We start from the raw sequence: 27,018 nt of genomic DNA on the forward strand, positions 1-27,018 counted from the left end.
CGTTTTCATGTAACTATGGATGCATAAGTACATGATCATCTAAAAAAAGAAGTAATAGCGTCATCATACAGAACAGGGCTTTGTGAACATGCTGGCATACAAAATTGAGTACATTCTGCTCAATTATTTAAGACCTTGAGGTGACTTGACGAGGGTGTTAATTATAATTACCCAAGAACTACACCAGGTGTAGCTAAAAATAAAGAGCATTAATGAAACTACCGTAGTAATTTCATATTCGCACCAAATTTAGTTACATATCGCGTGCATAAATAACGAAAACACTTTTCATTGCCGCGTCTCCTCTCAATCTCGCCACGTATCTGTTAGTAGCACGCCTGCGGCTGCTTGTTTCCAAACAAGCTTCGCGATCATGGACTACATCATGAAACATGACAGATGCATGATGCAATGAAAAAGCATGTGGCTTTTAGCACACTTAAGGTACGTTATTCTAAGCATGCCAACGTGACCGCGCATGAACGTGCTGTGCTATCAACAAAAGAACGCATTCCTTGGGGGCGAGTGAACCTGCCGGCGCCATCGTGCACACCGGCTCAAGGTGATAAATGCGTGCACAGCTACATATGTACTTTTTTCCTTGCGCAGTTATAAGCGTACTATGCTGATGTTCAGGTGAATGAACGCAGTAACTTACATGCTATTAACTATGCTGATGTTCAGGTGAATGAACGCAGTAACTTACATGCTATTAAGTACATTGAGTGTCAGTGCCTATCGACTCCCAGACTTCGCGTTTTAGTACCGCGGCCAATTCCCTGTTAGACAGTTTCCTAATGCGGTATTTATCACGAGAAGCCTATCGGGGCTAATTTAAATTTCCTTTCATGCTACTACGCGGATCCAACAGTGACGCGGCTGATCAATACATGCTGCTTCTGCAGTGCGCAGGCATGATGCAGCCGCCGGTAGCTGGAGCAGCTGCGGTAGGCACGGGCAGGCTTCCGCTGTTTTGCCTACCATGCGAAAGTCGCTGCTGACATCAGCGCCACAGCATCTTCGTGACGTCGCGAGGTGAAGGAGGTCTATAGAACCCGAGGCCACACAGGCCTGACCTAAAGCCACTGAAACTTGACTCGTTGGCCCGCAGACTCCACAGCCCGGACAGCCAGCACCGCGGAATCTTCCACCAATAGCAGCCACCAGTCAGGTACGCCAGCTGCCCTAATTCCCCTCCTTCGTGATTAAATCACCTAACAATTTAATGAATTTTGAGCGCGCGCCTTCAACAACTGTGTTGTTGGGACTGGGTTGGAGTCCCTTAACTGCCTCCATCCTCCTACCCGCTTTCAATCCCCTCGCCGCTGGCACTGAAGAGCTCACAAACACCATTGAATCCTTTGAAAAGGCCGTCTTTCTGCTCATTGTCGTTGCCCCCATGGGCGCCACACCTAAATCCCTAAACTGCTGATGTCCCTCCTTCAAATACCGACCGCCATGATAACAGTCTGCCCTCTTACCTTCTATCCCCATCATGTCCGGCTTAGACCACAGCTCCTAACTGAATATACAACTTTTTCCAGAGGATAGCGAAACCTCCGGACTAGAAGAAAACCCTTCCAAGTCATCTTTCCATTCCGTGTCCGCCTGCTAAAGGAAACTCGCCATGTTCACAACATCCCAGGGTATCGTGATATTCACTTCTCGCAACGCACACCTCTCATTTCTTCCTTCTTCCGTAGATACATCCAGTTAAATCTCTGGATGTGTCCCCCTTCTTTGCAACCCAACCTTCTTGCCCTCTTTTGTCGCCGCTAAACCTCAACCTCTGCGTTTTCTAAATGTCTTATTTCCTCCGCGTCCCTACAAACCGCTGTCTATTAAAGCCCCTCTTCAAAGTCTTCACCTTCGTTGTGGAGCTGCTCCTCCCCCATACGATGTCGTCCTAGTAGGGGATTTTAAAATCCGCATGTCGCCTGGGGCTATCCGAGAACACTACAGCCTTGCTGTGTCCTCCAATCCTACATCTTCCAACATCGCTCTCCTCGGCACCTCAGACACCCCTGCACGGGCCAGTACTTCTCCCCATCACCCCGTCACACAAGAGCTGCACCTTTTCTTCGGCCGCACCCATATCACGCAGTATAACACTGATGCCCGTATCGAAGCGATAACCTAACCCACATATTTTCAGCCACCTAACCGCCCCCGTGCAACCAAAGTTTATCAAGCCAACTGGTACTCATTCCGCAAAGTTCTCACTTCATAACCCCGCCGCCCTCTTGCTACCCTGGCATATCCTTGTAATAAATGTTAGTCTCTCTCCTCCTCCTTGTAATAAAAGCTACCAGCAGCTCGATCCGATGTGTGCCATATGCGCCATCTCTGCGGTCTACATCAAATAAATGAGAGCTTTAGTGCAGCGGAGACGTATACCGGGCTACCGGACGTTGGCTACACATGCGCAGTGGCCCCACCTAGCCCTTCCTTGCCACTGCGGGTGTGCAGGAGGTTCCCGGTAAAGCAGCATACGTATATGCTAGTACGTCTCCGCTACGCTAAATCTCTCTGTCATTGTGCTCAACGGGTAAGTTCTACTGACTCGATAATTCCATAAATGAACCTGCCTTGGTGACTCAATGGCTTTTGTCTTTCGGCAGCTTATCTCAAGATTACGGGTTCGATCCCGCCGGCGGCTGCCGTATTTCGATGGGGACGAGATGTAAAAACGCCCACACAACCCCAGGTGGTCTAAATTATTTTGGAGTCTTCTACTATGGCATCCCTCATAGCCTGAGTCGCTTCGGTACGTTAAGACCCCTTAAACCAGTTCCTTAAATTGGGTAAAAAAGACAGCCAGTATGCGTTTTGTAGGTATGTACCATCGGTGCCACCGGCAGCAAAAGTTTATGGGACGTGCGTTTGCAGAAAAAAAAAAAGCCTCGCGACCCAGTAGCCTTTTTTCAGGGGGATGGATTACGTGAATGGAAAGAAAATTTTTTTCTGCACATTCACGTCCCGTAAATTTTTGGTGCCGATAATACGTATTGAACATGTTAGTGGTGTGTGACGAAGTGTTCATGTCGTGCGTGTGTTATGCTTCTTGTCTGCCTTTATTTTCTCGGAAGTGAGTAATTCTCAGGAAACCTTACAATTCACTTGTAAAAATGTTACCATCCTAGCTGAGGGTTCGACGGAAACCCGTCTGGCGAGGGAAATTCAGCATATCCTTTTAAACGAACACTTACCAAAGTCATGTTACCATCATGTTACCTCATGTTAACACTCATGTTACCATCCTGCACATTTGCCTGCAGTTCTCACAAGCAATGATGTGTTTATTTTTTTGCTTCACTATAATAATGTAAGTGAAGTTGTGCAAATATTTTCCACACTGAGTATTTTGTACAACTTCGTAGGTACTCTAACGTCTCTTGAATGCAGTATAGTTGCCTGGGACATATTGGGTCCAACAGGTGACTGCAATTTGAGGGCTAGGCACACTATTGGAAAAATCCAGTTGGAGAGTAGAAATGCGCCCGCCGCGGTGGCTCACTGGTTAGTGCGCTCGGGTATACTGAGCCGGAGCATGGCCGGTCTCGAGGGGAGCGCGCGCTTCTCTTCTTACGGCCTTCGCAATGGGGTCTGTTTCGACCTCCCGCCGCACCTCGGTGGGGTCGCGACTGCCCCACCGCTCCGCCGCTGCGACCGCCGTTCACTCCGAAGGAGAACGCGCGCTCGCTCCCAGTTCGGCCTGCATCAGTGGTAACTGTCAAGCCTTTATATTTTACCTCTTTACGCAAAGACCGTGTAGTCAGCCCCTTTGCCATGGGAGAAATCTGAAACAACGGATTAACGATTGCGCGCTCTCTCCTTCAGCCCGACTGTGTATGGTCGAACGTATTGCTTCGAGCACGGACGTCAACACGTTCTACCCTTTTATCTGGCTAAAAAGCAAGGCTATCAGCTTACATAGTTCGTCTTCCTGCAGGTTCTTTATGAGCGTGTAGAATGATATGCGGCATGTAATACTTGGATGGAAAGTTTCAAAGAGTAAAAGATTCTGCAGCGTACATATAGCTCCTGAAATTTCAAGTGCAGCTGCTTTAATTTTGCACAACAGCGGCGTTAGCAATAATTCATGGTGCTCCCCAGGAAAACGCATCATGTCATTTGTGAAAGGAACGGGTATAGACGGAACCCAGCGCTGGACGCAGGAGCAGAGCACGTTGCACGCACGCGACGTCCAAGATCTCCTCTTGGAACAGACAGCATTTTGAAGTTTGGCGCAAAAATTAAGTCAGTAGTTGACAGTAACTGCAAGCATGAACTAACTTCCAGCAAAGCAAAATTAGTTCAGAACTGCGTTCTGTCAATAAAATCGGCCTTTACGAGCGAACAGACTTACCTGAGAGGCGATGACTATAAAAGATTTGCATATTCTCCTGCATTTCTGTAGCCTCGTCATCGCTTTCGATAAAACTCCCGAGTGCACGAACTTTCCTCACGTCATTCAGGAAACAAAGTAGCACCCCAAAAAGAAGTTTTCAGCAACCTAACGGAGCTCCACTAAAACTCACAGCAATGCGCGTTATACCAGCTGACTTAGCTTACAATGTAAGGAAATAAAAATTAACATTTGCGATGCTTACATCTTAATAAAAGTCCCCGAATTTAAGAGAATAAAGGGCACTGGGCATTCAACTGCATAATCTGAGATCTTTCGCAAAGATATTTAAACCAATTTTTTTTAGGCAGCTTCAGGACACGGCGCAGGTTGAATATACGTGGGCAACAAAAAATGGCGCTCTTTATGGTAGCTGAAGTCAATCAGTGGACATACATACTCTCTGAAATTGCAATACTCAGTACACGTCAATATCTGTGGCAGCATACGCAGCTTGTACTGGTTGCTTCTGCTACGTTCTGGTAGCGTTAGTCAGGCCAGAATGACGACAAGGAAGCTTGCGTCCAAGTCGAAAATTGTTTATTGGGCGAACTCGTGTCCTCAAACAGGCGGCGCGGCGATAAAACAAAATTTAAAGGTGACAAGGAACTTGAAACATTAGACGGCTAATGCGCTTACAATTTTGAACATGAAGAGAGACTTGTGCGCGGCTACAGTCATTCCAGAGGGATCTGGTGGCTTCTCGTTTGACAACAAAAGCAGAAAGGCCGCGGGCCATTGGCTTCGAGCACGGAACAGTGCATTACAGTTCTTCTTGAGACTTGCTCGCACATTAGTAATTAGCATTCTTTTGAGCTATCGATACAGGCCTCTCGTTCAAGGAAGTTGTGATGTATATGAGGGTGAAAATAAGTACATTCAGGACGTGCGAAAAGCGATATCGGCGAAATCGAGTACTATATACATCTCACAGCAATCAGTTTATTTGACAGCTCAACATTGGTGTACATGAGTCTGACTTTCAACTTTACAAGTATCGTCTCAAGCCACCAGCTACGGCGCTCTCGGATTTACGGCTCACGCGTCGTAGAGAATATTTTCCTCGATATAGTACATTTTTATGGGACGAGCGCAACACTTCCCTTCTCCAAGATTTCATTCTTTTCCCCTTAGCATTAACTTGTCATGTAATCACGGACCATGAGACATACACGAGGAAGTGATCAGAGTATTTCCTTCTGTATTTAAAACCACAAATGCACGACATAGTTCTGGGAAATGTGAGAGTGATTCCTTATTTTAAATGTTTTCATCGAGCAAAGTTTGTGACGAAGAATCTGTGCACAAGTGGACTGTGTTGAAGATACGCAGCTTAAGCACCTGCATTTTGCTTTCTTTGATTTCGGTGCTGCGCCCACCATGAACCAACGGGCTACAGCGCGAAACCAGGCAAAAACCATTCGCCGTCGCAGATGCAGGCGTGGAGCCAACGGTAGGGCCGTCGCGCCTCTAGCGGCGGCAGGCGGCGTAACTCTCGGAGAAAAACTCGCATTGCTTCCGCGGCGAATGCGAAGGCCGTATGAAAGAGCACGCGCGCCCCCCTCGAGACCGGCCGTGGCCGGAGTTCCCAGGCTCGAACACAACAGCGGCAGCCGTGTTTCGATGGTGGTGAAATGCAAAAGGTGCCCATGTTCTGTGCGATGTCAGTGCAAGTTAAAGATCCCCAGGTGGCAGAAATTATTCCAGAGCCCTCCACCACGGCACCTATTTCTCTCTTCTTTCATACCCACCTTCCCTTACGGGCTCCGGTGTCCACCGAGATGCGAGACATTTACTGTGCCACTTCCTTTCATCAAAAAACAATTTTCAAATTATCAATGCATTTTTTTTTAGACTGGGTTCTGGAAGTGCTGGCACCAGCTGAGTTGATGTCTCTTGATTCACAAGGGAAAGTTTAACAGGTGACTGTAATTTGAGGGCTAGACACACTATTGGAAAAATCCAGTTGGAAAGTTAGGGCTTATTCTCAAAACTTCTTGTACAAAACAATTCATGTTCAGACAGTGCGCACATAATGCTAGCACTTATCTGCCTTCTTTTGCATATTCTTTTTTTTCCTGCTAGGACTGCAGTTACCTCAATGGCAGGCCTATTCAAACACAAGACATCCCGTGAGACAAGCCTTTCAGTTCAACTCTGTCATCTGAAGAGCAGCTTGGAGGGAGAGGTGCAGGTTCATCGAGCAGCTGAAGAATGGTGAGGCACGAGGCGTGGTGGCCACCTTTGTATTTTTGCTATATGCTGAGTTTCTGTGAAAACAGCTACATTTCTTGTATCATAGTGGGAAATGTTACAAGTAAAGCTGTCTTGTGTTCACAAAATTAAATGTATATGAATATAACGAGACCATAGAGCGAGCGCAAACTTCTGAGGGCAACCATAACCTAAGGCTTCGCGTGAGCTTGGCGTGGTCTTCAGAAAAACGCGTTAATGTGTGCGGCCTCCTGCATGCGTCCGTTCTAGACCATTGCAGGGGCCTTAATTATTGGCCCAGGCCAGGTACCCTCTACCGCTACCCGCCCGCACCGGGCCCGGCCCGACAAGTGGACAGGCCCAGCTCAGGACCGAAACAACACAAAAGCTATAAGCACGTACAGAAGCGCAAATGTTGTTACTATGAATTTCAGTGAAAAATAGTGGGCTGTTGTTAGAAAAGACGACGTCTAAGATTCTCTAGTTTCTGCTTCTGGTTTAGTTGGTACTCTTTTTATTATTTGCCCCGAAGAAAGTACATTGCAGTGCCTTGAATGCCACACATAACAATTTGCTTGAAACCCGTTTTCCTCCTCTTAGTTTTGGATTTAATTTTCGCAAGAATGTGTCAAACAGCCTGTATTTGACTTTTTGTCAAATACAGCTTTTGTAACATTGCAATTGGTTCGCCACCAACACGCAAGAAGTCACGCGAGACCATAAGGCAGTGAGGTGTCTGCTTGTGTCTGTTCAGGTAGCTGCTTCTCCCACTGTCGCTTACCTTTTACCATCCAGCAAAAACAAAATGCAGGTACATCAACTGGGCTCTGATATATGCCCCATACTTTGCTGAAACTGAGTGTTAATGCAGTCGTAGAGTAGACAATTAGTTTACAAAGCTTTTGTAGAATTAAATGGCACAAAAAAAGCAGGACTTGACAAACAAGCGAGAGAAGTCTCATAAATATTGTGCCATACATTATGAAAAGTGTTTAGCATGAAAACACAGGCCGGAAGAAGAGAAACTACACTACACGAGCACTATGAGCTAAGCATGTCTTGGGTGCAGCCTACAAGTCCCATATTTGCCCGCATGCGCAGCCTCCTCTATGTTCTGGGAAATCCGGGGGAGCACCGCTACGAAACAGAAGTAATAGTCCGATTATTACGAAATATGATTATGAGACATTAATGTTGAGCGTGGAACATGTCAGAGCCAAGGCGCGTGCTGGGGAGGAGGTAATTAAGTGTGATGCATTCAGAGCTGAGAAGCTGAAAAAAAAAAAATGTGCGCGGACGCCGTATTTATGCTTCATGCGTCACGATTTCGCAAAGCTAGGAAGGTGGCAAGCAAAAGTACTGTGTCAATAAGACTTTCAGTGCTTCTGAATCTGAGAGCTTTGCAAAGGGTGAAAATGAGCTTAAGGAACACATAATGGTATATATGCTGTTTTGCCTTAACTATTTTGCATTTTCTGCATTGTTTTCATTTTTTTTTTGCACGCTCAACATATCACATGAATATAGGGTTTGGACACCTTGGGTTTAAACCGAAATAAACCGATAAAAGTACGCCGATTTCAGTTTTCCAAATTCGGTTTACACCCAAAAAGGTCAATATGCTTGTCACGGCACCGATAGCTGGCTGCTGAATGTGAGTTACACTCAGTTAAAGCTGAAATTATGTAAGCAGGAAGCCAGGGGCATGATGCGACCATGTTGTTGGATAAGCAGCGCAGTTGTGCAATTTGTGGTATTGCTCTGCTAGTTTACACGCCTCTGACGACCGGGAAGTACCAACTCCTCACTGCCTGCAAGCTAAGCATTGTTTGTTTGCCATCATCACCTGCTTAGAGCAGTTAGTCGGTTAGGTAGGGTAATCAACTGCATGCAGGACACTGTCACGGTACCATGCATGGGTGTCGCAGAAAGGCATGTTCTGGCTACTGCGGCAATTGGGCGGCAGTTCCATTGCTGCCATCAACACGCAGACCAAATGATGCCCCGCCCTTGCCGCTCAGCTTAGCGCGACAAGCCAACGTTAATATGTCATCCCAGTTCTTACAAGTACACTTTAACGCGTTTTTGTTTGTCGGTTATCTCATTTAACTTGAGTTACTATTTTAATGAAGATAGCAACTTCTTCTACAAGCGCAGCTCCAAGTAATTAAATTTGGCCGCTAGTTATACGTACTGGTAAATAAATTGTCCATGATGACAACTGGCCTCTGACTGCACAGGATTGCCGCATTAAATCATAAAAAAAGCCAGTATTTCATTCGTTGAAAATAATATTCGCCGAAAAAAGACTAAACTTGGGTTCTGAAATAAAGTGCGATAAAATTCCACCGAATTAAAAAAAAACATAACAGAAAAGTCCCACCCCTACACATGACATTTTACCGAAGATCAAAAAGTTCGTACTCTGGAAATAGTTCAAAACTGTCTCCAATTGTCTTGACCTGCCGTTTGTTGACCCCATGAAAACATAAGAAACGGGCATTCTCTGAAAGTACCCGTTCAGAAGCCCGAGCCCGGCAGAGGCCCGTCAGTATACAGGCCCGGCCCGGGCCCACAACCCAAAGCATTGGGTCCGGCAAAAAGTTTTCGTACCCGGTCGGGCAGGGCCCGGGCTTTCGAGTAAGCCCGAGCCCGTGCAGTGCTCTAGACTCCGTTCTCCCTGTCCCCTTTCCCTACTGCTCACAGCTCTTTCATTGCCTTCCCATTCCTACTGGCCCACGCCACCTTGTTTCCGTGGGCGCCCTCTCGGTCGTGCGTTTATCATGAAACATGGCGCACGTGCGCTGTGTTTCACGTTGACTGACCGCCTTCTTGTGCCTTCCGCGCACTTTGCCGCCCCGACCCAAGGTCGTTGAAAAGTTGGCTTCTCCTCTCAGAGCGTGAGTACGATGGGTGGGCAATCGCGAAGTGCCGCGAAAAGAATTCCAAATATGAAACGAGGCACGTTCTGAAGCAGATGATTCAAGAGAAAAAAATCGCCCTATATTTGGGCAAATATGGTAATACTCCGCGGCACTACTCACTAACATACCATTATTTAGTTAAAGACTTATCTAAGGAATGCCCAGGCTCAAATGAACCCAGGCACTTTTCAGAAACAGCAAACGCAGAGGTGGTCTGGGTATTTCTGCTCATTATTGTTTATAATTCTAGACGATGTTTTACAGGAGGACTAGGAGACAGTCAGAATTAAACCATCATATAAACTAAGTGACAAGGGGTATGTTAACAATGATCTTCCTATCTTACTTCTCCACCAAGCAAGCAAGCTACTCGCACACTTGTTCAAAAGGAGGCCGAAGGGTGCTGTCAAATTGGCCACTGGGCTTTGCTCATGGAACCGGAAACAGCTGAGGATTAAGCTCCCCCCACGCTCTCCCATCCCAGAAGATCGGTTGCTCGGCCACTAATGTTTAAAAATAGGCTTTTTGAGCTATAAGAATGGCTTCCGCGGCATTACGCTAGTGTCGGCGGACATAAAAAAAAAACGGGTGGATAATGTTAACAATTAAGTTGGTTAACTAATTTATAATAGTAACATTTTTAGCTATTACTGTTAGGCGCCTGCTTGCAATCAGAGATTTGTAGCTGGCCGTTAGTAATAGCGATATCACTATTTAGAATTTTGACAATGCCATATGCCCACCAGTATATGTCACTCCTGGGCATGTCCCATGCCATCTTTAGGTCTCCTCGATTCGCTGCACTTTCTGCACTACAGTATTTCCCGCTCAATTTAATCCAAACGCCAGAATATTTATTCTGAGTGCCATTCAATTTAATCCAGGTGCCACAGAAATTAATCCAAGCGCCAAAGTATTTAATCCAAACGCCAGCGAATTTAATCCTCATGCATTCTCACACATGGACCGCTCAAACTTAAAACACGGTCTACAAATCCCAGGCGCGTTATCGATGAGTTGTTACTGACGAAGGATTAGACACCCAAAGAGCAAGTAATAATAACAACTTTTTTTTAATCATAACAAATAAGGGCCGGGTATTTATACCACCCACCACATCAACCGAAGTACAGGGTGAGCGCGAAGCATATTGCAGATATGCATCGGCGGTGTCCTGCAACTCGCATCATCATGCCACACCTTTGTTATCCTGATAAGATGAGCGACTCATACCCCTGTCACACGGGACGTTGAATGTCATTCGCAGCGAATGACATTCACAACGAATGTCACTGCCTGCTGGCGTTCCCGTTCTACACGGGTACACAAAACGGCATTTGCAAATGATGGCGATGTCCATCGGCTAACTGCTATGACAGCAGAACGTTACAAATCATGTTTTTCATACACATTTTTTATGTTTATTGCTAGTATCACACTGTTACACATTAATAGACTCTTTAAAAATTTTTTGCAACGCCTTGTGGGAGCAATAGTCAACAAGCAATCCACTGAAATATCCAAAGCAAGACAGGCTCAAAGCCGCTCACGATCCCTCCCGTACATGCCGCCCGCACTTCCTCCCGCTGTCGGCACTATAGAGGGCTGCGAAATTGGTGCCGAATTCTTGACAGTCGCTGATGAGCAACAGTGCAAGCGAACATTGCTTGTTCACACGCCTTCTGCTGGGCTGGCGAAGCTGCAGAGTTGTTTTCCATTGCGAGCACTGAAGGCAAATGGAGTGACGACCAAGCTACTCAGGCAAGATGGAGGATGGTTTGTAAACAAACGCGGCCGTCTCTACAGTAACTGGAGGCGACTGGGAACAAGAGTGTAGTTGCGCAAATCGCTTCAAATACCTTATTTTACATCAAAAAATGATTCAAAAGTTCATTGCAGCAATTAAAATAAAGTTTTCTTTGAATACGTTTTGTTCTCACTAATCAGTTTTGTAATTTTTCGCCAAGCCGCTGTCGTCGAGATTACACAGGTCGCGCTTGCATGAGTTCGGGAAAGTCATTCAATGGGCGAATGTCTTTAGCTGTGAATGTCATTGACTGTGCCCGTGTAGCAGCGAAAAAAACGCCATTCAAAAGTAATGTCATTCGCTGCGAATGCTGCGAATGACATTCAACGTCCCGTGTGACAGGGGTATCACTCTAAGGTTATGACTAATATAAACTCCCAGTGATCAGCCGATAGTCCACTCACATGACTTCGCATCACTTGCAACCTGACGTCCCACATTCTCAACCAAAGTCATGAGAGGTATGGAACGAAGCATTATGTCGAATGTAATGATGCTACCACTTAGACACACCTTTAGCTAGCACATTCACTGTGTTCCTACATGGCTGCCCAAAGATGTGCAATTCTTCCCGCCTTATAAAGCCACGTGACTTTCAGGAAAGGGTAGGCACTTTCGCGACCCAACAACATTGGTATCGGATTTCCCTGGACAATACGTACGGCTATCATTTGCACACAGCTATTTCGTTGAGTCCACTCTCCGCTCTCACGCGACTTGCAGTATCATGCATCACATCAAGTCACTATTGCAATGCTATCGCTATCGCTAACTCTAAACGCTTTCGCTGCGTCATTACAAGTTGTGACGTCACAAGGAGCCTACTTTCATCATGACGGGACGTTATGGCAACCCTGCGGTGGGTTGCAAGTGATGCGAAGTCATGTGAGTGGACTATCCGCTGATCACAGGGAGTTTATCTTAGTCATAACCCTAGAGTGAGTTGCTCAGCTTATCAGGATAACAAAGGTGTGACATGATGATGCAAATTGCAGGACACTGCCGATGCATATCTGCAATGTGCTTCGCGCTCACCCTGTACTTCGGTTGATGTGGTGGGTGGTATAAATACCAGGCCCTTATTTGTTATGATTTAAAAAGTTGTTATTATTTCTTGCTCATTGGGTGTCTAATGCTTCGTCAGTAACAACTCATCGATAACGCGTCTGGGATTTGTAGACCGTGTTTTAAGTTTGAGCGGTCCATGAGTGAGAATGCATGAGGATTAAATTCGCTGGCGTTTGGATTAAATGCTTTGGCGCTTGGATTAATTTCTGTGGCACTCAGATTAAATATTCTGGCGTTTGGATTAAACTGAGCGGGAAATACTGTAGTTCACAAAAGTGCTGTGCTAGTGCAGCGTCAGTTCTTGCGGCGCGAGTGTAGCCCGACACTAGTGCTCTCGTTGCAAGCGGCTAAATGAGTGCAAAAGTGCTGAAACGCTCGTCTGCTTCGTCTGGTTTGACATATGCGTGGGATTGTGCTAGCTGTATTGAATGCTGTGCATTTTTTCGAAGTGCCGCATCTCGTGAAGCGGCTATGAAATTTGTTAATCCCAAAAGCGATGAAGAATTTGATATCGTCCTTTCCGCTGCGTTGTGCAAAGTAGCGCAGGTTGGTCGACCGTGATGCAAAGCAATCACAAGTAAAGAACAACGGCTGCTAAAATAGATTCGGACATTGACAGGCACCTTATTTGGCAACCCGTTCCACTTGCAATAGTCCTTGGGCGGGAAAAAGGAACTGGTGTCCGCATTGGTCCGGTATTGAGGTACCAAAATCGCCTTGTGTTTCATCTGGGTTGGTCATGACGTGTTAAACTGCATGTATGTCTGGAAATCTAGTTTTATCTGGTTGTAAACGATGTTGAATATCATTTTTAGGCATTGCAACTTTCACCATGATTCGAGTGTGCAAAGACCGGACGGTTTTTAAACATCTGATACGGAGACCTGCCCAGGTATATTCAAAGCATGCTGTGCAAGGTGTGAATGATATTTTTTTACTGAGTTACCACGGTGACAGCCTGGGAAGACTGCAGGGAGTGGCAGAAAAAGGCCATTGTGGGGAATTATCCAAGTAGCAGGTTAGAGTGTGTGATGAATTGAGAAGCACCCTCTGTGCTTCATTAAATGTGTCCATGACACTGCTATATGAATTAGAGGAGCAGCAACCCAAAGTCTGAAGAAGTACATTAATGCACCCACCAACTAACCCTGGATGCTTCCAGCAAAGATGAGCGTGACAACTCAGCCGCAGGCATGTGGCGTCGTCGCTGTACAAGTTTACATGGCATGATAAGGGGAGCACGTGAACAGAGAAAAAGTTGAATTGGTACAGCTGCCACTTCCTGACACACAGTGTGACTAAATAACAATGAAGCCTGAATCGCGTTAGCAGGTGGCTATGCACTACAGCCTTGCCGAGAGGTCCAGGTGCAGTGCTAGAATGGTCTCGTTTAGTAGGAGAGGCCCACAAGCCGAGGTGGACAGATGCAGTAGACTGATTTCTTGACGTAGCAAGGCTCAAGCAGGGAGTAAGCCTTAATAGAGATGCAGGCAAAGCTTTCAAGCTTCCTGTAGTTCTATTGCAGAACACTCTGGTGGTTCACCAAAACTGAGGGCATAGTCAAGATGATAGGATTATTACCATGTCAAAAATTGTCCCATTTGTTGACTCTTAAGCATAAGAAGGTTCAGCCTTGAGGGAGAAAGTATCTCATGATGGTGGTTAAACTGGGCCAAGAATGAATAAGAAATCTTGAATTGCATCCTCCTATCCTCCATCTTCACTATATGAATAATGTGTTCTAATAAGCCACACACCTAAGAAATGCGGTACAGCTGGTCCCATAGCAACCACTTTTACTGGTAAATACCTACTGTAGTGGCTCAGGCACTCCACTGTTCAGCATGGCATTGCAGATTAAATCCCAGTTGAGGTGACAACATTTCAGCCAGGACAAGATGCGACGATTCTTCTATTTTGTGCAATGCCAGCGCATTCTAGACCCTCTGGTCATGAAAATTTATCCTGAGCCCTGTACTATGGCATCTGTCATGGCCAGGTGCTTTAAGCTCCAGATATCATTGCTTCTTGTTTGTGAAATTTTCCTCTTGCATCATGGTGCCCCACTGAGTGATTCCTTACTCTAAGGGGTTAACATTAATGGTCTTGCGCAGCTCATCTGCCTGTTTCCCAACACGGCCTCTAGTGCGCCAGTGCTCCTTGTTTGTCCTTTCTGTTTGCAAAATCTTAGGTGCTGCTCGTACAGCATCCTTCTGTGAAGCGTGGGATGCTTGGCCTGAACAGCCTTTTGTTGGGGAGTTTCTGATGAACAGACCGCTGGTAGACGGAACTGATTGTGCAAGAAGAGAATAGGCTTCCTCCAGTTTTTCTGCTGCTTTGTCTAGAGCTGAAGAATCGCTGCAGTAAAAAAGGAGACTGCCACACTTCTCCATTATGCTTCGAAAGTTGTTTCGCTTCATCTTCAGCTGATTCGAAGAACATAGAGGTATGCTGAGAGCTGTCACTTCATGCGAACTTGCTCCTCCTCCATGCCCTTCCTGGCTGTCTGGTTCGTTTTCTTGGTCATCAGCAGTAGCACAGGCTGTCACAGCAACATGAGGCCGATTCAGGTAGCTTTCAGGAAGGTCAGAAAATGAACTCTCGGTCAGCCTGAACACTGCACAAAAGTGCTTGCACGGAAACTTTGTTGCTGCAAAATCCATGCACGTGCAGTTCGGCCCTGCAAAATCCACCGTGTGCCAGCTGGATGACGACTGCGACTGTACGAGGTACTGCCCTACCGCAGATTTTCTCTTGATGCCTTCATGCGTGTACTCGCATGCAGTGAACATCCTCTGCATTACATGCTTAATAAAAGCTGGTGGCCGGTTGTGCAAATATTCTGGGATGTTGTTTTTGTATGTCCGGTACGATGATGACAGGCTCATTACCTTCCTTTGGTGCTGATGTTGTCTGTCAGGCAGAAATTGCTTGACAAGTGTAGAGATCAGCATTGCCAAAGACTTTCTGCCATGGCTATTTTTGATGTAATACTGCTTCAAGATTTTGTTTTGTGCTTCAGTGCCATTATTTTTCGTCAGCACTACATCATAGCCTAACCTATATGCACGCACCCACATTTCTTTCACTCTCAGCCAATGTGTGTCAATGTAACATCTGAATTTTTCATTTTCCCAATGCCGAGATGCTTTGAGATCATTAATACATTGATTCATTTCTTCCTCAGAGGTTGCATTGGCTATTCTTCGCAGCAGAAAGAGGACATCTTCTTTTGCAACAGTGCAATTCTCGGACCTGTTTAGCCACCTTCCCCATGCCTGCTCTCTATGAAAATCACAAATTGTGATTTGGCTTTGGGGGAAGCTGCTCTGAAGGGCATTGATTTCTACCTGACTGTAGTCAATCATCCAATACTGAGGATTGAAGTCGGGGCACCACTGCCTGAACACTTCAAGGGCCTTTGCGACGCAGGCACTCGTTTCAAATTGCGTTATGAAAACACCGGCACACATGTAGCCTTGTGCTGTCTTCACGACAATGAAGAAAAGTGGCAGAGCATAGTCTGTCGTTTTGTTCGTTGCATCCAGGCATGAAACTGATTGTCCATATTTTATGAGCATTTCATTCATAAATTTTGACTGGTAACAAAACAGTAGCGTTTCCTCGCATTCCTGCTCCATTTGCTCCAAAACGTCATCACTTGGAAGGCTATTGATTTGTTCAGTTTTCTTCTGATACTGTCTGTAAAAGAATTTGCTATCAGGCTCCTCTCTCTGATATTTATCAATTAACTGCTTAGCATTTTCTTGATCAAAAGAGCTAAACCTATCTCTGCGAAGAGCAGCCTGTATGTGGTTGTGTATGTCTTCTTGTGTTGGGAAGAATGCTCTGCAGCTTCTTGATGGCTTGTTTTTCCCTCCAAACAGAACGTCTTGTACGTAATAGTCAAGACACTTTTTCACTTCCTGTACCGATGTCACGCCCTCACAAACAAGGTCCTGAATTCGTGCCGACACAGCTTTGTTTACAGTTTGGCTGAAGAAGCCTGCCATTTCACCAAATTGGTGAGCATGGTGGAAACTCATGGGCGAGATTGCCACATAGATGCACTGTTCGGTTCTGCAGTTTACATGGGCCTTTTGCTCCTCAAGTTCTCGTATTTTTGCCGCCTTCATTTGCAGAGATTTTCCTATCCCTGTGTGTTGAGGGATGTCAACCTGAAATGCAAGCAGAACAATGAACACATAAAAATCTGATCACAATAAGAGTTCAACACAATAAAACAAGCTCACTCTTTTATGTGGAAAAGATCCTTTCTGACAAATTAAACAGCAAAATAATTAATTTATCAGGGGCCAAGTGAAAGGAATGTGGTTTAGCATGAATTTTCTAAATGCCTTTGTTCATGCCTCCAATGACGTTAACTAGGCTTGCTTTTTCCACATAGCAATTCTTGTTAATCGATTAGGATGAACTCGAGGTTACAAGAAGGTTTTATTATTACAAGTAAAAGAAACTGATTTAATTTGTTTTCCTGTTCAACAGGATCCCTAAACTTAGCAAACAAATGATTATTACAAAAGGCCTGGCAAGTATAAAGATGAGAATGTGCAAATTGTGTGTTGCAGTGAAAGCAGAGCATAAACTTGATTTTTTGGTATTAATCAACTTACGGTACAATCTGGTGCATGATCATACTATGTGGATACATAAATGGTCATGATAAAATATGCATATTCAATGCCGAAGCTTTATGCTTTAATGTAGGAAGTATTATAAATTAAAATCTAAGGCAAAGCACATAGCTGAACTTTTAAACACATAAAAAGAAAAGGCTAAGGCCTGACACCTGGTGCAATATCCAGCGAGAGCTACTGCTTCTTCCGCATCTAATTATTATAACTGGTGCTTCAGTGAGGTGCTATGAGGAGCTTCACATAAACAGCTCTTGCTGTAAAAGAGAAGCGTAAAACCATAGGCCATAGTTTCAGCAAAAATGAGCTGTACACTGAAATTTTGAAAAGTCTATTGGTCAAAGTATTGGTCTGAAATGTGTCTGAAAATGCTGTGCAGTATGTTCTGTGTACCTAATTATAAATTTATTCTTCTTGTTTTTCCAACTCGGAGATAAGACTTGTGCTTCACTTCATTGTTCAATAAAATGCGTGAACAGTGGCCAACCTTGAATTCTGGGTACATGCTGATCCACTTTAGATGCATGCTTGCAGTGCACCCCTTCTTCTTGGTTCCTTGCAGCTTGATCTTTTTTTTGCAAAAGACTTCGCTGGACCAGTCAGTTGGATCTTGTGCCTAAAAGCATAGCCACACATGAAAATTACCACTGTCTGTGCACGTTATTGCAATGAAATCAGTACCTTACTGCAGATTTTATGTAGTTCATATGCACAGGGTCTGCCATGTTTAGCTAGAGGATTTTAAAAATGTTCTGCCTCCAAAACACTACCCTATTTGTAACCAGAAAGTAGCAAAACGTTATGGTCTGTTTTGCTTAAGAAATGCTTTAATATAGACAGCTGCCTGCGCTGCCCTATATAATTCAGAAACTGCTGTTAACTGACTCCCGTTTGTAGGCAAACAAGGAAATTAGACGGGCAGCGTCAGCTGCTGACATCATTCGTAGAACTCGCCCATCTTTCGGGTTGGTGCTCTTTGCCCAGGCTGCCCTTCGACCCTGGATGGTCCTCCATACAATCTCCAATGGCTTCATAACGCGACTATGAATATAAGATGAATTACTGTCGAAACATGGGATTCAGCCCATGAATGCAGGACTTGTGCTGAAGCTAAACTTTAATCACTAAACCGAGACTCATTTTTATAAATACTTAATATAATCATTTGCTTAACGAAAACATATGCCAAATGTGTCATCAGCCTGTACACAATTAAATAAAAAATAACTGTACCAATGATTGTTATTGTCATTATTACTCTACAATATTGTTTGGATCACAAGGTGCTTACAGTGCTAGTGCTTTCACATTTGTCCTTATGGTGATCAATTCCAAGCACACAGTCCTTGTCCACTTGTCGGACGACTTGAAACGGCATGTCCAGAGAAACAGGCACTGTACCCCCGTTTGAAGAGAACATCAGTTGAGCTGGGTAAAGGGAAAAAGTACACTCTGAGAGACACCAGTTAGACTTAAAGGCCCTAGGGGTCCGTTTGGGCGCGACACGTTGCAGGAGGAAGCTGAGGCGTAGGCAAACTTCTCGGCAGAAATGTACAGCTTGGTTTATCTATTAAACCATTCACATATTTTACACATCGACCAGTGTGGTCGCTGCCATCAAGAACGATCAGGAGCGTCAGGCCAAAGCTCGCCCCTACGAAACTGTCCTGGCCTGACCGACTTGACTCGTGCTACACATAGGGGCTCCTCGTTCTTCGGAACGTGGCCAGCGCAAAGTTTGGCCCTGTCCGTACTCTCACGACTCCGACTCTCCACCAAGAGCCCCTGCCCAAGTCACCCCCTTTTGGTGCCAAAACGCCTCTTTAAATCCGTTTCCCCAGCATCCTGGGGACCATTTTAGCGACCAATCAGGAATGAGCTTCTTAAAGCCAATCGGAGCATTTTCTCTTAAATTGAAGGGACCAATGACACACCGGTGCCCACGAGCTTGTTTGCTCGCGAGGACCGCGAGCATTCCAAGAAGTCGATCGAACTTTTCCACAAACTCCAAAAGCAACATCAACATGACAACAAAATACACACAAGTGCAACTTCCACCAGCCGGTGCTCTAAAAACAGATACAGGGTGGCATCTGAGCCCCGCTGGCCAGAAGCAGAGCAAACACAGCTCATTAACCGACATCCAGCTGCACGACCGTCGCACGTGCACCCAGAGGATGGCCCGCCAGTAGCCTTCCAAGAGAGCTTCATTCTTCAAGCTACGTCCTCAAAGCTTTCTTTGACACTGCGCTCGAAAAGCCATAAAACGGACCTAAACAATGCGCCGGGGTGCAAGACACGCAGGCACTGCGCAGGCATGGAGCGGGTCCCATTCAGGCACCCCTCGCTGCCGTTACTGCTTTTATTTTTTAGCTCGGTAGCCCTCTGCCAGCAGCATTTGCTCTGTTTGTTTTAGAACGGCCGGGCGACCGTCGCCGGACTGTGGGCCACGCGGCGAGCTGCTTAAAAAAAAAAAATCTGCATACAAGGACCAAGTCAGCGGCGCCCGGGGCGAAATGTGGATAACCCATTGCCCCACGGCCCGCAAACCCAACTACATCTACCCAAGAATCTATATAGCACATAAAACAGGCTAATCACACCAGCTTGACACTTGCAAAAAAACAAACAAACCAGTGTTCCGAATCTTGCAAATTTTAGGTTCCAAAGATCTTTCACTGAATTAAGTGACTTGCGGTTTTAGGCAGTTTTGTTACTCAGAGTGAATTGTGCTATGCAACATGACGAAAAAGGTTTTACAACTATAAATTACGACTTCTAACTTTCTGGTGAGAAGTTTTAAGCGTGGATCAACTTGTTTGGATGGCTTGTGCTATGTACATATCCTGCTATTATATACGAGAACGATCTCTACTCCCCGTGACAATAAGATGGCTGATCGAACACACAGCGAGTATAATATTCGGCCAGTTAACGAAGGCGACTCAGGCTATGAGAGGGACATCGTAGCGAAGGGCTCCGGAAATTTCGACCACCTGGGGTTCTTTAACGTGCACCGAGATCGTAAGGCAAACGTGCTTCTAGAATTGCGCCTCCATCGAAATTCGATCGCCGCATCAGGATCGAACCCGCGTCTTTCGGGTCAGCAGCCGAGCCTCATAACCATTAGGCCACCGTGGTGGCTGCATTATACTATATATAAAATGCGTACATATATGTACTCGTGAACATCGCTAGTTCGTCACGTTACATTAGTAGAGCATATATACTTCATACTTCAAGAGTACTCACATGCCCCACACTTGTGATTCCTTGACGACGTCGTAGAAAACTGGACATGAACGGCTGCTAACTTCTCGAACGCTTGCAGCTCTTCATCGGACTGCAAATAGCCAGTCCACTTGTCACCAGTTTTCTTGAGATCTAGGAGGCATTCCTTCATAATCACGTCTTGTGGGTCGTCCGCCGAATCAGGGTCCATCATCTCAAACTTTTACTCAACTCGAAGAGCCGCGCAGGACACTCTGTGAGCGCGTTTAAAGTTCCGTTTTCAACGCGCGAGAAGCCGCGCAGGACCCACTGTGAGCGCGTTTCAAAGTTCCGTTTTCAACGCGCGCAACACAGGCGCAAGCGCAGAAACAGCCTTTTTATTTTTTTTTAACAAATAACCACGTGACCACAACCGCTGGCACGCAGAGGCGCACACCGCCTGAGCGCGCACAATTCGTTTTCTTTTCCTTCTTTTTTTTTTATCGCGGAGTGCCCACGTGATTTTTTGAGGTGACGTCAAGCTCCGCCCATCGGCTAACTCCGTGAAAAAAACGGGTCCCGCCGAGGTCCGTGTTCCATTCCACAACAGTTTTGAACGCTGTACACGAGTTTTACCGATACTTTTTCGATCAGTGCATGCGCCCGTTTTTATGTAGGCCGATGCTGAAAACAGCTTAAGAAACAGCAGTGAACAGTGGTCCGCTGCGTCCTGTATTACTCCGCTGACCAATCACAACAGTAAATAATAATAATAATAATTGGTTTTTGGTGGAAAGGAAATGGCGCAGTATCTGTCTCATATATCGTTGGACACCTGAACCGCGCCGTAAGGGAAGGGATAAAGGAGGGAGTGAAAGAAGAGAGGAACAAATAGGTCCGTAGTGGAGGGCTCCGGAATAATTTCGACCACCTGGGGATCTTTAACGTGCACTGACATCGCACGGCACACAGGCGCCTTAGCGTTTTTCCTCCATAAAAACGCAGCCGCCGCGGTCGGGTTCGAACCCGGGAACTCCGGATCAGTAGTCGAGCGCCCTAACCACTGAGCCACCGCGGCGGGGCTCACAACAGTAAATGAAATCAATTTTTTGATGTTTCACTATATCAAACAAGCCATAGGAATAAAAATTCTTGAGCTTACATTTTCGTCTACCTAATTTTATTGCGCGTTTTCTTGTATCAAACAATACATGGACTACTGGGTGGTATTTGCCTACAACCGCTAAATAAATTATAATTGATTTTCTTCTCTCATGCTCTTTCGGTTTCGGTTTCATCTACCGAACGACGACTGTGACGTCAAGCTGTTTTGGTCACTTGATCCACTAGAAAAACTAATATAATTGCTGATATGTAGTTTTAATTCACTAAGACAATTAATCCAGCCCCTTCCAAGACCTGCAATGACAAAAATGATCTGTCAGTGATTAAATTAAGTTTTTCTAGTGGATCACGTGACAAAACATCAACTTGACGTCACAGTCAATGAAACCGAAACCAAAACAGCGCCAAGAAGAAATTCAATTACAAATTATTTAGCGGTCGCACAAGAATACCATACGGTGTTCCATGTATACGAATATCTAACGCATCGTTTGAAAGAAGAAAACACGCAAGCAAAAAGTTGGTTTCTATATAGTCCTTTAAGGTTACAAGAAAAGTTTTCACAACATACTACTTTTTTGTTGCGGAGGGATTCTATGAGGCGGTCCTAAATGTGGGCGGAGCTTCACTGCAGACTTAAGTTATATCCAAGTGTAGCAAGCTCGTTAGCCAAAATCTAAAAAGTGCCGATTATAGTGCTAAAGCACGGGCAGTATTAGTGAACGAAGACGGTATGCAATGCACAGCCCGAGAGTGGGTTGCAGTTAACATGAGGCGTGTTCATGTACACAGCACATCGCTTCACTGCAATAAATACCATGATTTTAAAGAAGCGGCGACAGCCCAGTGCTCTCACACAGCAGCCTGTGAGCTGATCTGTTTGCGCCGCCGCGGGTTCGACTCCTAGTCGTGCATACTGATTTGATTTCTTTTTTAACCTAACGTGGAGTCACTGTTTCTAGACAACGGCACAAGATCCAAAGCTGACAATTAAGTCCGCCGTGGTGGCTCCGTGGTTAAGGTGCTCGGCTGCTAGCCAGAAAAATACGGGTTCAATCCTAGCCGCGGCAGTCGAATTTCGATGGAGGCGAAATTCTAGATGCCCGTGTACTGTGTGATGTCAGTGCACGTTAAAGAGCCCCAGCTGGTCGAAATTTCCGGAGCCCTTCATTACGGCGTCCCTCATAGCCTGAGTAACTTTGGGGCGTTAAACCCCCATAAATCAAATCAAAGATGACAAGATTCTTGGTCAGTTTTGGAGAGCGTATGAATGCCTTCGCACTAATAGCTAACCTTTTAGCAATCAGAATTAGGCACTTGATTAATTTGTAGGTTAAATGTCTATATCAGTTTCTAAATTTTCAGAAACGCGATTCCCGTTGGCGCTCTAGCAGTACATAGCAAGAACTTTGGGCTCAACAGGCAAAAACCGAAACCGCGCGGCGGAAGTGCCGCACGCAGCCTCGTCGTCGAGTGCGTGTCACATGTAAAGGGTGACGCAGACTGTACATGATATGAAGTATGTGACGTCAACAACATGTACTCAATGAAATGTCCAATTATTTGCATGCAGTCATTCCTCTGCATGGAGGCAATGGACTTCAAGCTTGGTTTAGAGGGCCACCACAACAAGCTGCAATAGCAGATCGACAAGCTCACTGCAGACAATGGTAAGACTGTCTTCACAAACGTGAATTTTTAGAGTGAACTTTGCAGCCCTCTCTGTCACGGGTTTAACAGTTTCTGGCAGGGCGGATTTATGGGTCACTCCTGAATGGGGGGGAGCGCAGTTTTATTTGATCCATGTATTTCTTCGATTTTTCTGTCAAAAGCAATACGGTTCAGTATGTTTTCCCCATGCGAAAAAAATCATGCTTGGGTGGGGGAGGGAAGCGGCTCTTTCTTAAATATACTTCTGGCTTCTGAGAGAGTCAGTAAGCAGAAGTTCACATAAACTTGTTCAGTGCAGTAGGTAGTTGTGAAGACTTGACTAACGTGTCTATCTATTAGTAAGTCATCTGTTTTCCTTGGATGTATTACAAGGTGTATCCCAAGAAAAATTGGCCAATGGCCGGTAAGTCACTGGTCCTGAGTTGGTAGCCGATGTGCTCGGCCTACTATAAGCCGGGCCAGCGTGGGGCAATGGCTGGCTAACATGCCGTGTCAGCCAAGGTTGGCAAAAGGCAAAGAAATGACCACTGGCAAACTCCTGGCAATAGTTGGCTGCCGACGCAGTGGCAAGCAAACAAAGGCTAACACCACGTCACCGGTTGCCCCCAACCACGACTCTTAAATTTTGAAACAATTGTGCAGAAACGTAAGCCACAGCCGCTGGTCTAAATGCTGCATGTTATTTTGATTGTATGTGTAAGAACCCGCAGAACTTTTTCCAAATGCACGCATGACATGCACATGCCACCAGTCGTGCGCCTGAGAAAATCACATTTCATTACATTTGCGTATGTTGGCGACAAAGATGGCAAAATAGACTATTGTGCTTTTCCTATTTTAATATACGTGCATTGTGGTCCACTTATTTGAATTTCTCGTTTGTGTCATCAGAGAATGATAACTGAATGAAACAGCATTGCTTAACACGCAAGAGCCACAGGCTTCAACAGAGGGATCTTAGATTTGAAGTATATAAGCTCAAAAAATTCTTTGGTCTGTGGATGTATGCTCAGCATGACCTGTTCTGGTTTGTATGGCATTCCTGTAGCTTCTTTATCTGTGTCACATGTGCTTGTTTGACATATGGTCTTCGTGACAGCATCTGACATTATACTATTCAGATTACACTCAATTATGTCAGCACTGGACTAAGCAACTTCCAAATATTTTTCACGTATTTTGCACAGCTGCCTATTTAGTGTGCTCACTAGAATTAAAAGGTAATTTGTCACTGGCCTGTCATAGGGCTGAGCATGGCCCGACTTGTTTATGAGTTCGGTACAAGGCCGACCTAGTTGGCTGCCGGATGTGGGCCATCACCGGGCCAAGTAAGCTTTTGCTCGTAGCCAGCTAAAACTGATTAAAAACAAAAAAGAAACAGCGTTCGTTGGAATTGAAATCAAGTGAATGTTGTTAGGATTTATGTAAAGTACCGGCTAGTATTTTTCATTCCACCTAACTTAATAATCAGTCAACATTAATTAACTTTAAAAATATGGCTTTAAATGCTCAGACATGAATGGGCAAGTCGTCGAGCACCATAAGAAAATGGCCCAACCCAGGTGCTTCCGACGAGGTAGCCTTAGTGCAGCCCTTTTTATATGGCAAAAATGAGAGCCTGCAAAATTTAAAAAATACCACACGACAGCATGCTCCGTGCACCTGAATACGGCGTGATCACAGCGCTCTAACTGCGGCTTGGTAAAGCGCTACCAGATACGAGCCTTCTGCGCTTCCCACAAAATAGATCTTCGATTTGTTGCTGGTTTCAAGATAAGCGTGTGCCGGCGCGCTGTAATTACGGCACATTCGAGCGCACAGGGCTTCTGGACTGCTAGGGGCCCTTGTGGGGTACTGCAGAAGCTTAAATAGCTTAATCTAGCGTCCTTTCAATGAAGTTTGTCCCTCTTCCTCCTCGACGCATGCTGTCACATGCTGTTTCTAAATTTTGCGGATTTCATTTTTTCCCAATAAAATGAGTTTTGCTAAGGCTACCCGTAGGAAGCACTTTGTTCGCACCATTTTTATGGTGCTCGACAACTTTCCCATCCATGCCTGAGCGTTTAAAGCCATATTTAAATAGTTAAGTGATGTCGACTAATTATTAAAGTAGGCGGAGCAAAAAAATACTAGGCAGTACTTCATATTAGCCCTAACAATATTCACTTGATTTCAGTTCAGATGATATTTTTTTAAAATTTTGATCCATTTCAGCTGGGACAACCTGTATAATGACCTTCTAGTGATTCACAGATTAGAGCTTTCTCTGGCTGCCAAAATATAAGGGGTGTCCTTGATGACTTGCACAACAACCGTCTGGTAACCTTTTTCACACACTGCTTACCAGATAGGCCTTGATGGTTTTTTTTTGTAATTTCAAAGCTTTTAAATAGAGATACATTGATGCAGAACCAGCTTCAATCCTGGTAACTGTTACCCAACAGGCATATGTTTCATGTGGTGCTTTTAAGATGTAGATGAATAATTAAATTACCATTAAATTGCCAAAGAAGACTGCACATATCTGCCATAACAATTTTTGTCAGGTGTTTATTATCTGTATTTTTGTGCAGTGTTGAATTATGCCAGCACACAAATGGACACCCAGGACGATTTCCACAATAGTCACTGTCATTCCGTTTAATTTCATTATATTTGTGTCGTTTGGAAATAAACCTTTTTTTGCATTTGTAAACAGCTTGTGCTTCCATAAGCACTTCTCACACCGCATGCACAACCTGCCACAAGTTGGACTTTGCAAGGTCATGCCGACAAAAAGAAAGTGGCAACTTTGGTGGACACTTTAAAACGCTTTCCACATGAAAGTAGCACCAGGTGCTGCCCAGTCAAGCTAGCACATTGCCACTTGTGCTTCGCCTATTACAGGGCAGCACCCTTTAAGGCACTTTGAGGGGCTTTTTTTTTTTCTTTTCTCATATCAGATGTTTATTAGTATATCAAAATTTGTTACATAGATGAAAATACAGAAAGAGGTCCCTAAGTATAGTATAAGTGGCCTAAGTAACATGGGTGAGGTTTGTAACTTTGTAATGAGCCAGACGTACCTCTTAATTAAAGTATCGCTCGCAATCATGCTACACAGAAAAACTTTGTGTTTCCTACAGCATCGCTGGAAAGCTCGACGTGTCTCACCACTGCCTCATGATACGAAAACATGTGAACTGTGTAAACGCAAGGCACAAGATCTTGCTGCGATGTGACTGGTGGGCATGCACATGTGTTGCTGACACTGGTAATGTTGTCAATGTTCAAATTTTCTTGATGGCATTGCACTTCAGCAGATCTCACTTCTTGGGTGTTGTACTGGTACCAAGAATCGTTTACGAGAAATTAATCAGGTGACAGTTCTTGAATATCTCACTCTCGGCTGTTTTTGAGCTTCTATATCCCCAATTTTCAAATACGATGTCTGAAGGAATGAAGGTTTGTATGCATAAAAGTCATGTTGCTGGCACAACTGACCAGTTGTGCAGTGCACACATTGCAGCCTAGCCCCAGTGCTATCTAGTTGAGTAATGAACTGCTTTTGTATCCTTGCTAATATGCAGCACAGTACCAGCAGAAAAAGCAGTTGCTAACAGAGGAACTCTCAATTTTAGATGAGCTGAAGGAAAGTGTTAATGCTGCCAGCTCAAGCATGAGAAGGTTTGCCCACCACAGCTATGGTGAAATGATTAAGCCCTAATGTGTCTAGTCAGAGGTAGCATTTCATTGTGAATATGTGGTTGCAGGTGGTGGCAGCATTATCTGATATCGAGGCCAAAGTATGCATGTAGTACTTTAGCACCAAATTAGTTGAAACTAGTTTGCTTACTATTCAAGGCACCTTGGTGCCAGTACTACGGTATGATGATAAACAATAATACTTCACTGCTATATTTACAGTTCACGACTGGCTCCGCACAGAAATGTGCA

General features: G+C 45.1%; 2 protein-coding genes across 12 annotated transcripts in view; both read right to left on the reverse strand.

Annotated features, from left to right (window-relative positions):
- Window positions 1-27,018, reverse strand: part of LOC144115527 (uncharacterized) — a 339,252-nt gene that overhangs the window by 96,407 nt on the left and 215,827 nt on the right. The window lies entirely within an intron of this gene.
- Window positions 14,883-20,518, reverse strand: LOC144116471 (uncharacterized). The gene is made up of 5 exons (XM_077651195.1): window positions 20,329-20,518; window positions 18,368-18,504; window positions 17,564-17,692; window positions 15,163-16,599; window positions 14,883-14,963 (listed from the first exon to the last, which is right to left on the reverse strand). Exons 1-5 carry the CDS (start codon window positions 20,516-20,518, stop codon window positions 14,883-14,885), a joined length of 1,974 nt encoding a protein of 657 aa, XP_077507321.1.

The sequence above is a fragment of the Amblyomma americanum genome, chromosome 1 (assembly GCF_052857255.1).
Source record: "Amblyomma americanum isolate KBUSLIRL-KWMA chromosome 1, ASM5285725v1, whole genome shotgun sequence".
NCBI classification, from domain to species: domain Eukaryota; kingdom Metazoa; phylum Arthropoda; class Arachnida; order Ixodida; family Ixodidae; genus Amblyomma; species Amblyomma americanum.

Coding starts and splice junctions, on each gene's coding strand:
- LOC144116471 (XM_077651195.1), bottom strand. CDS start 20,518: ATGGACCCTGATTCGGCGGACGACCCACAAGACGTGATTATGAAGGAA. Junction 18,505..20,328: donor GAATCACAAGTGTGGGGCAT/GTGAGTACTCTT, acceptor CCCTTTACCCAG/CTCAACTGATGTTCTCTTCA. Junction 17,693..18,367: donor AATGTGAAAGCACTAGCACT/GTAAGCACCTTG, acceptor CTATGCTTTTAG/GCACAAGATCCAACTGACTG.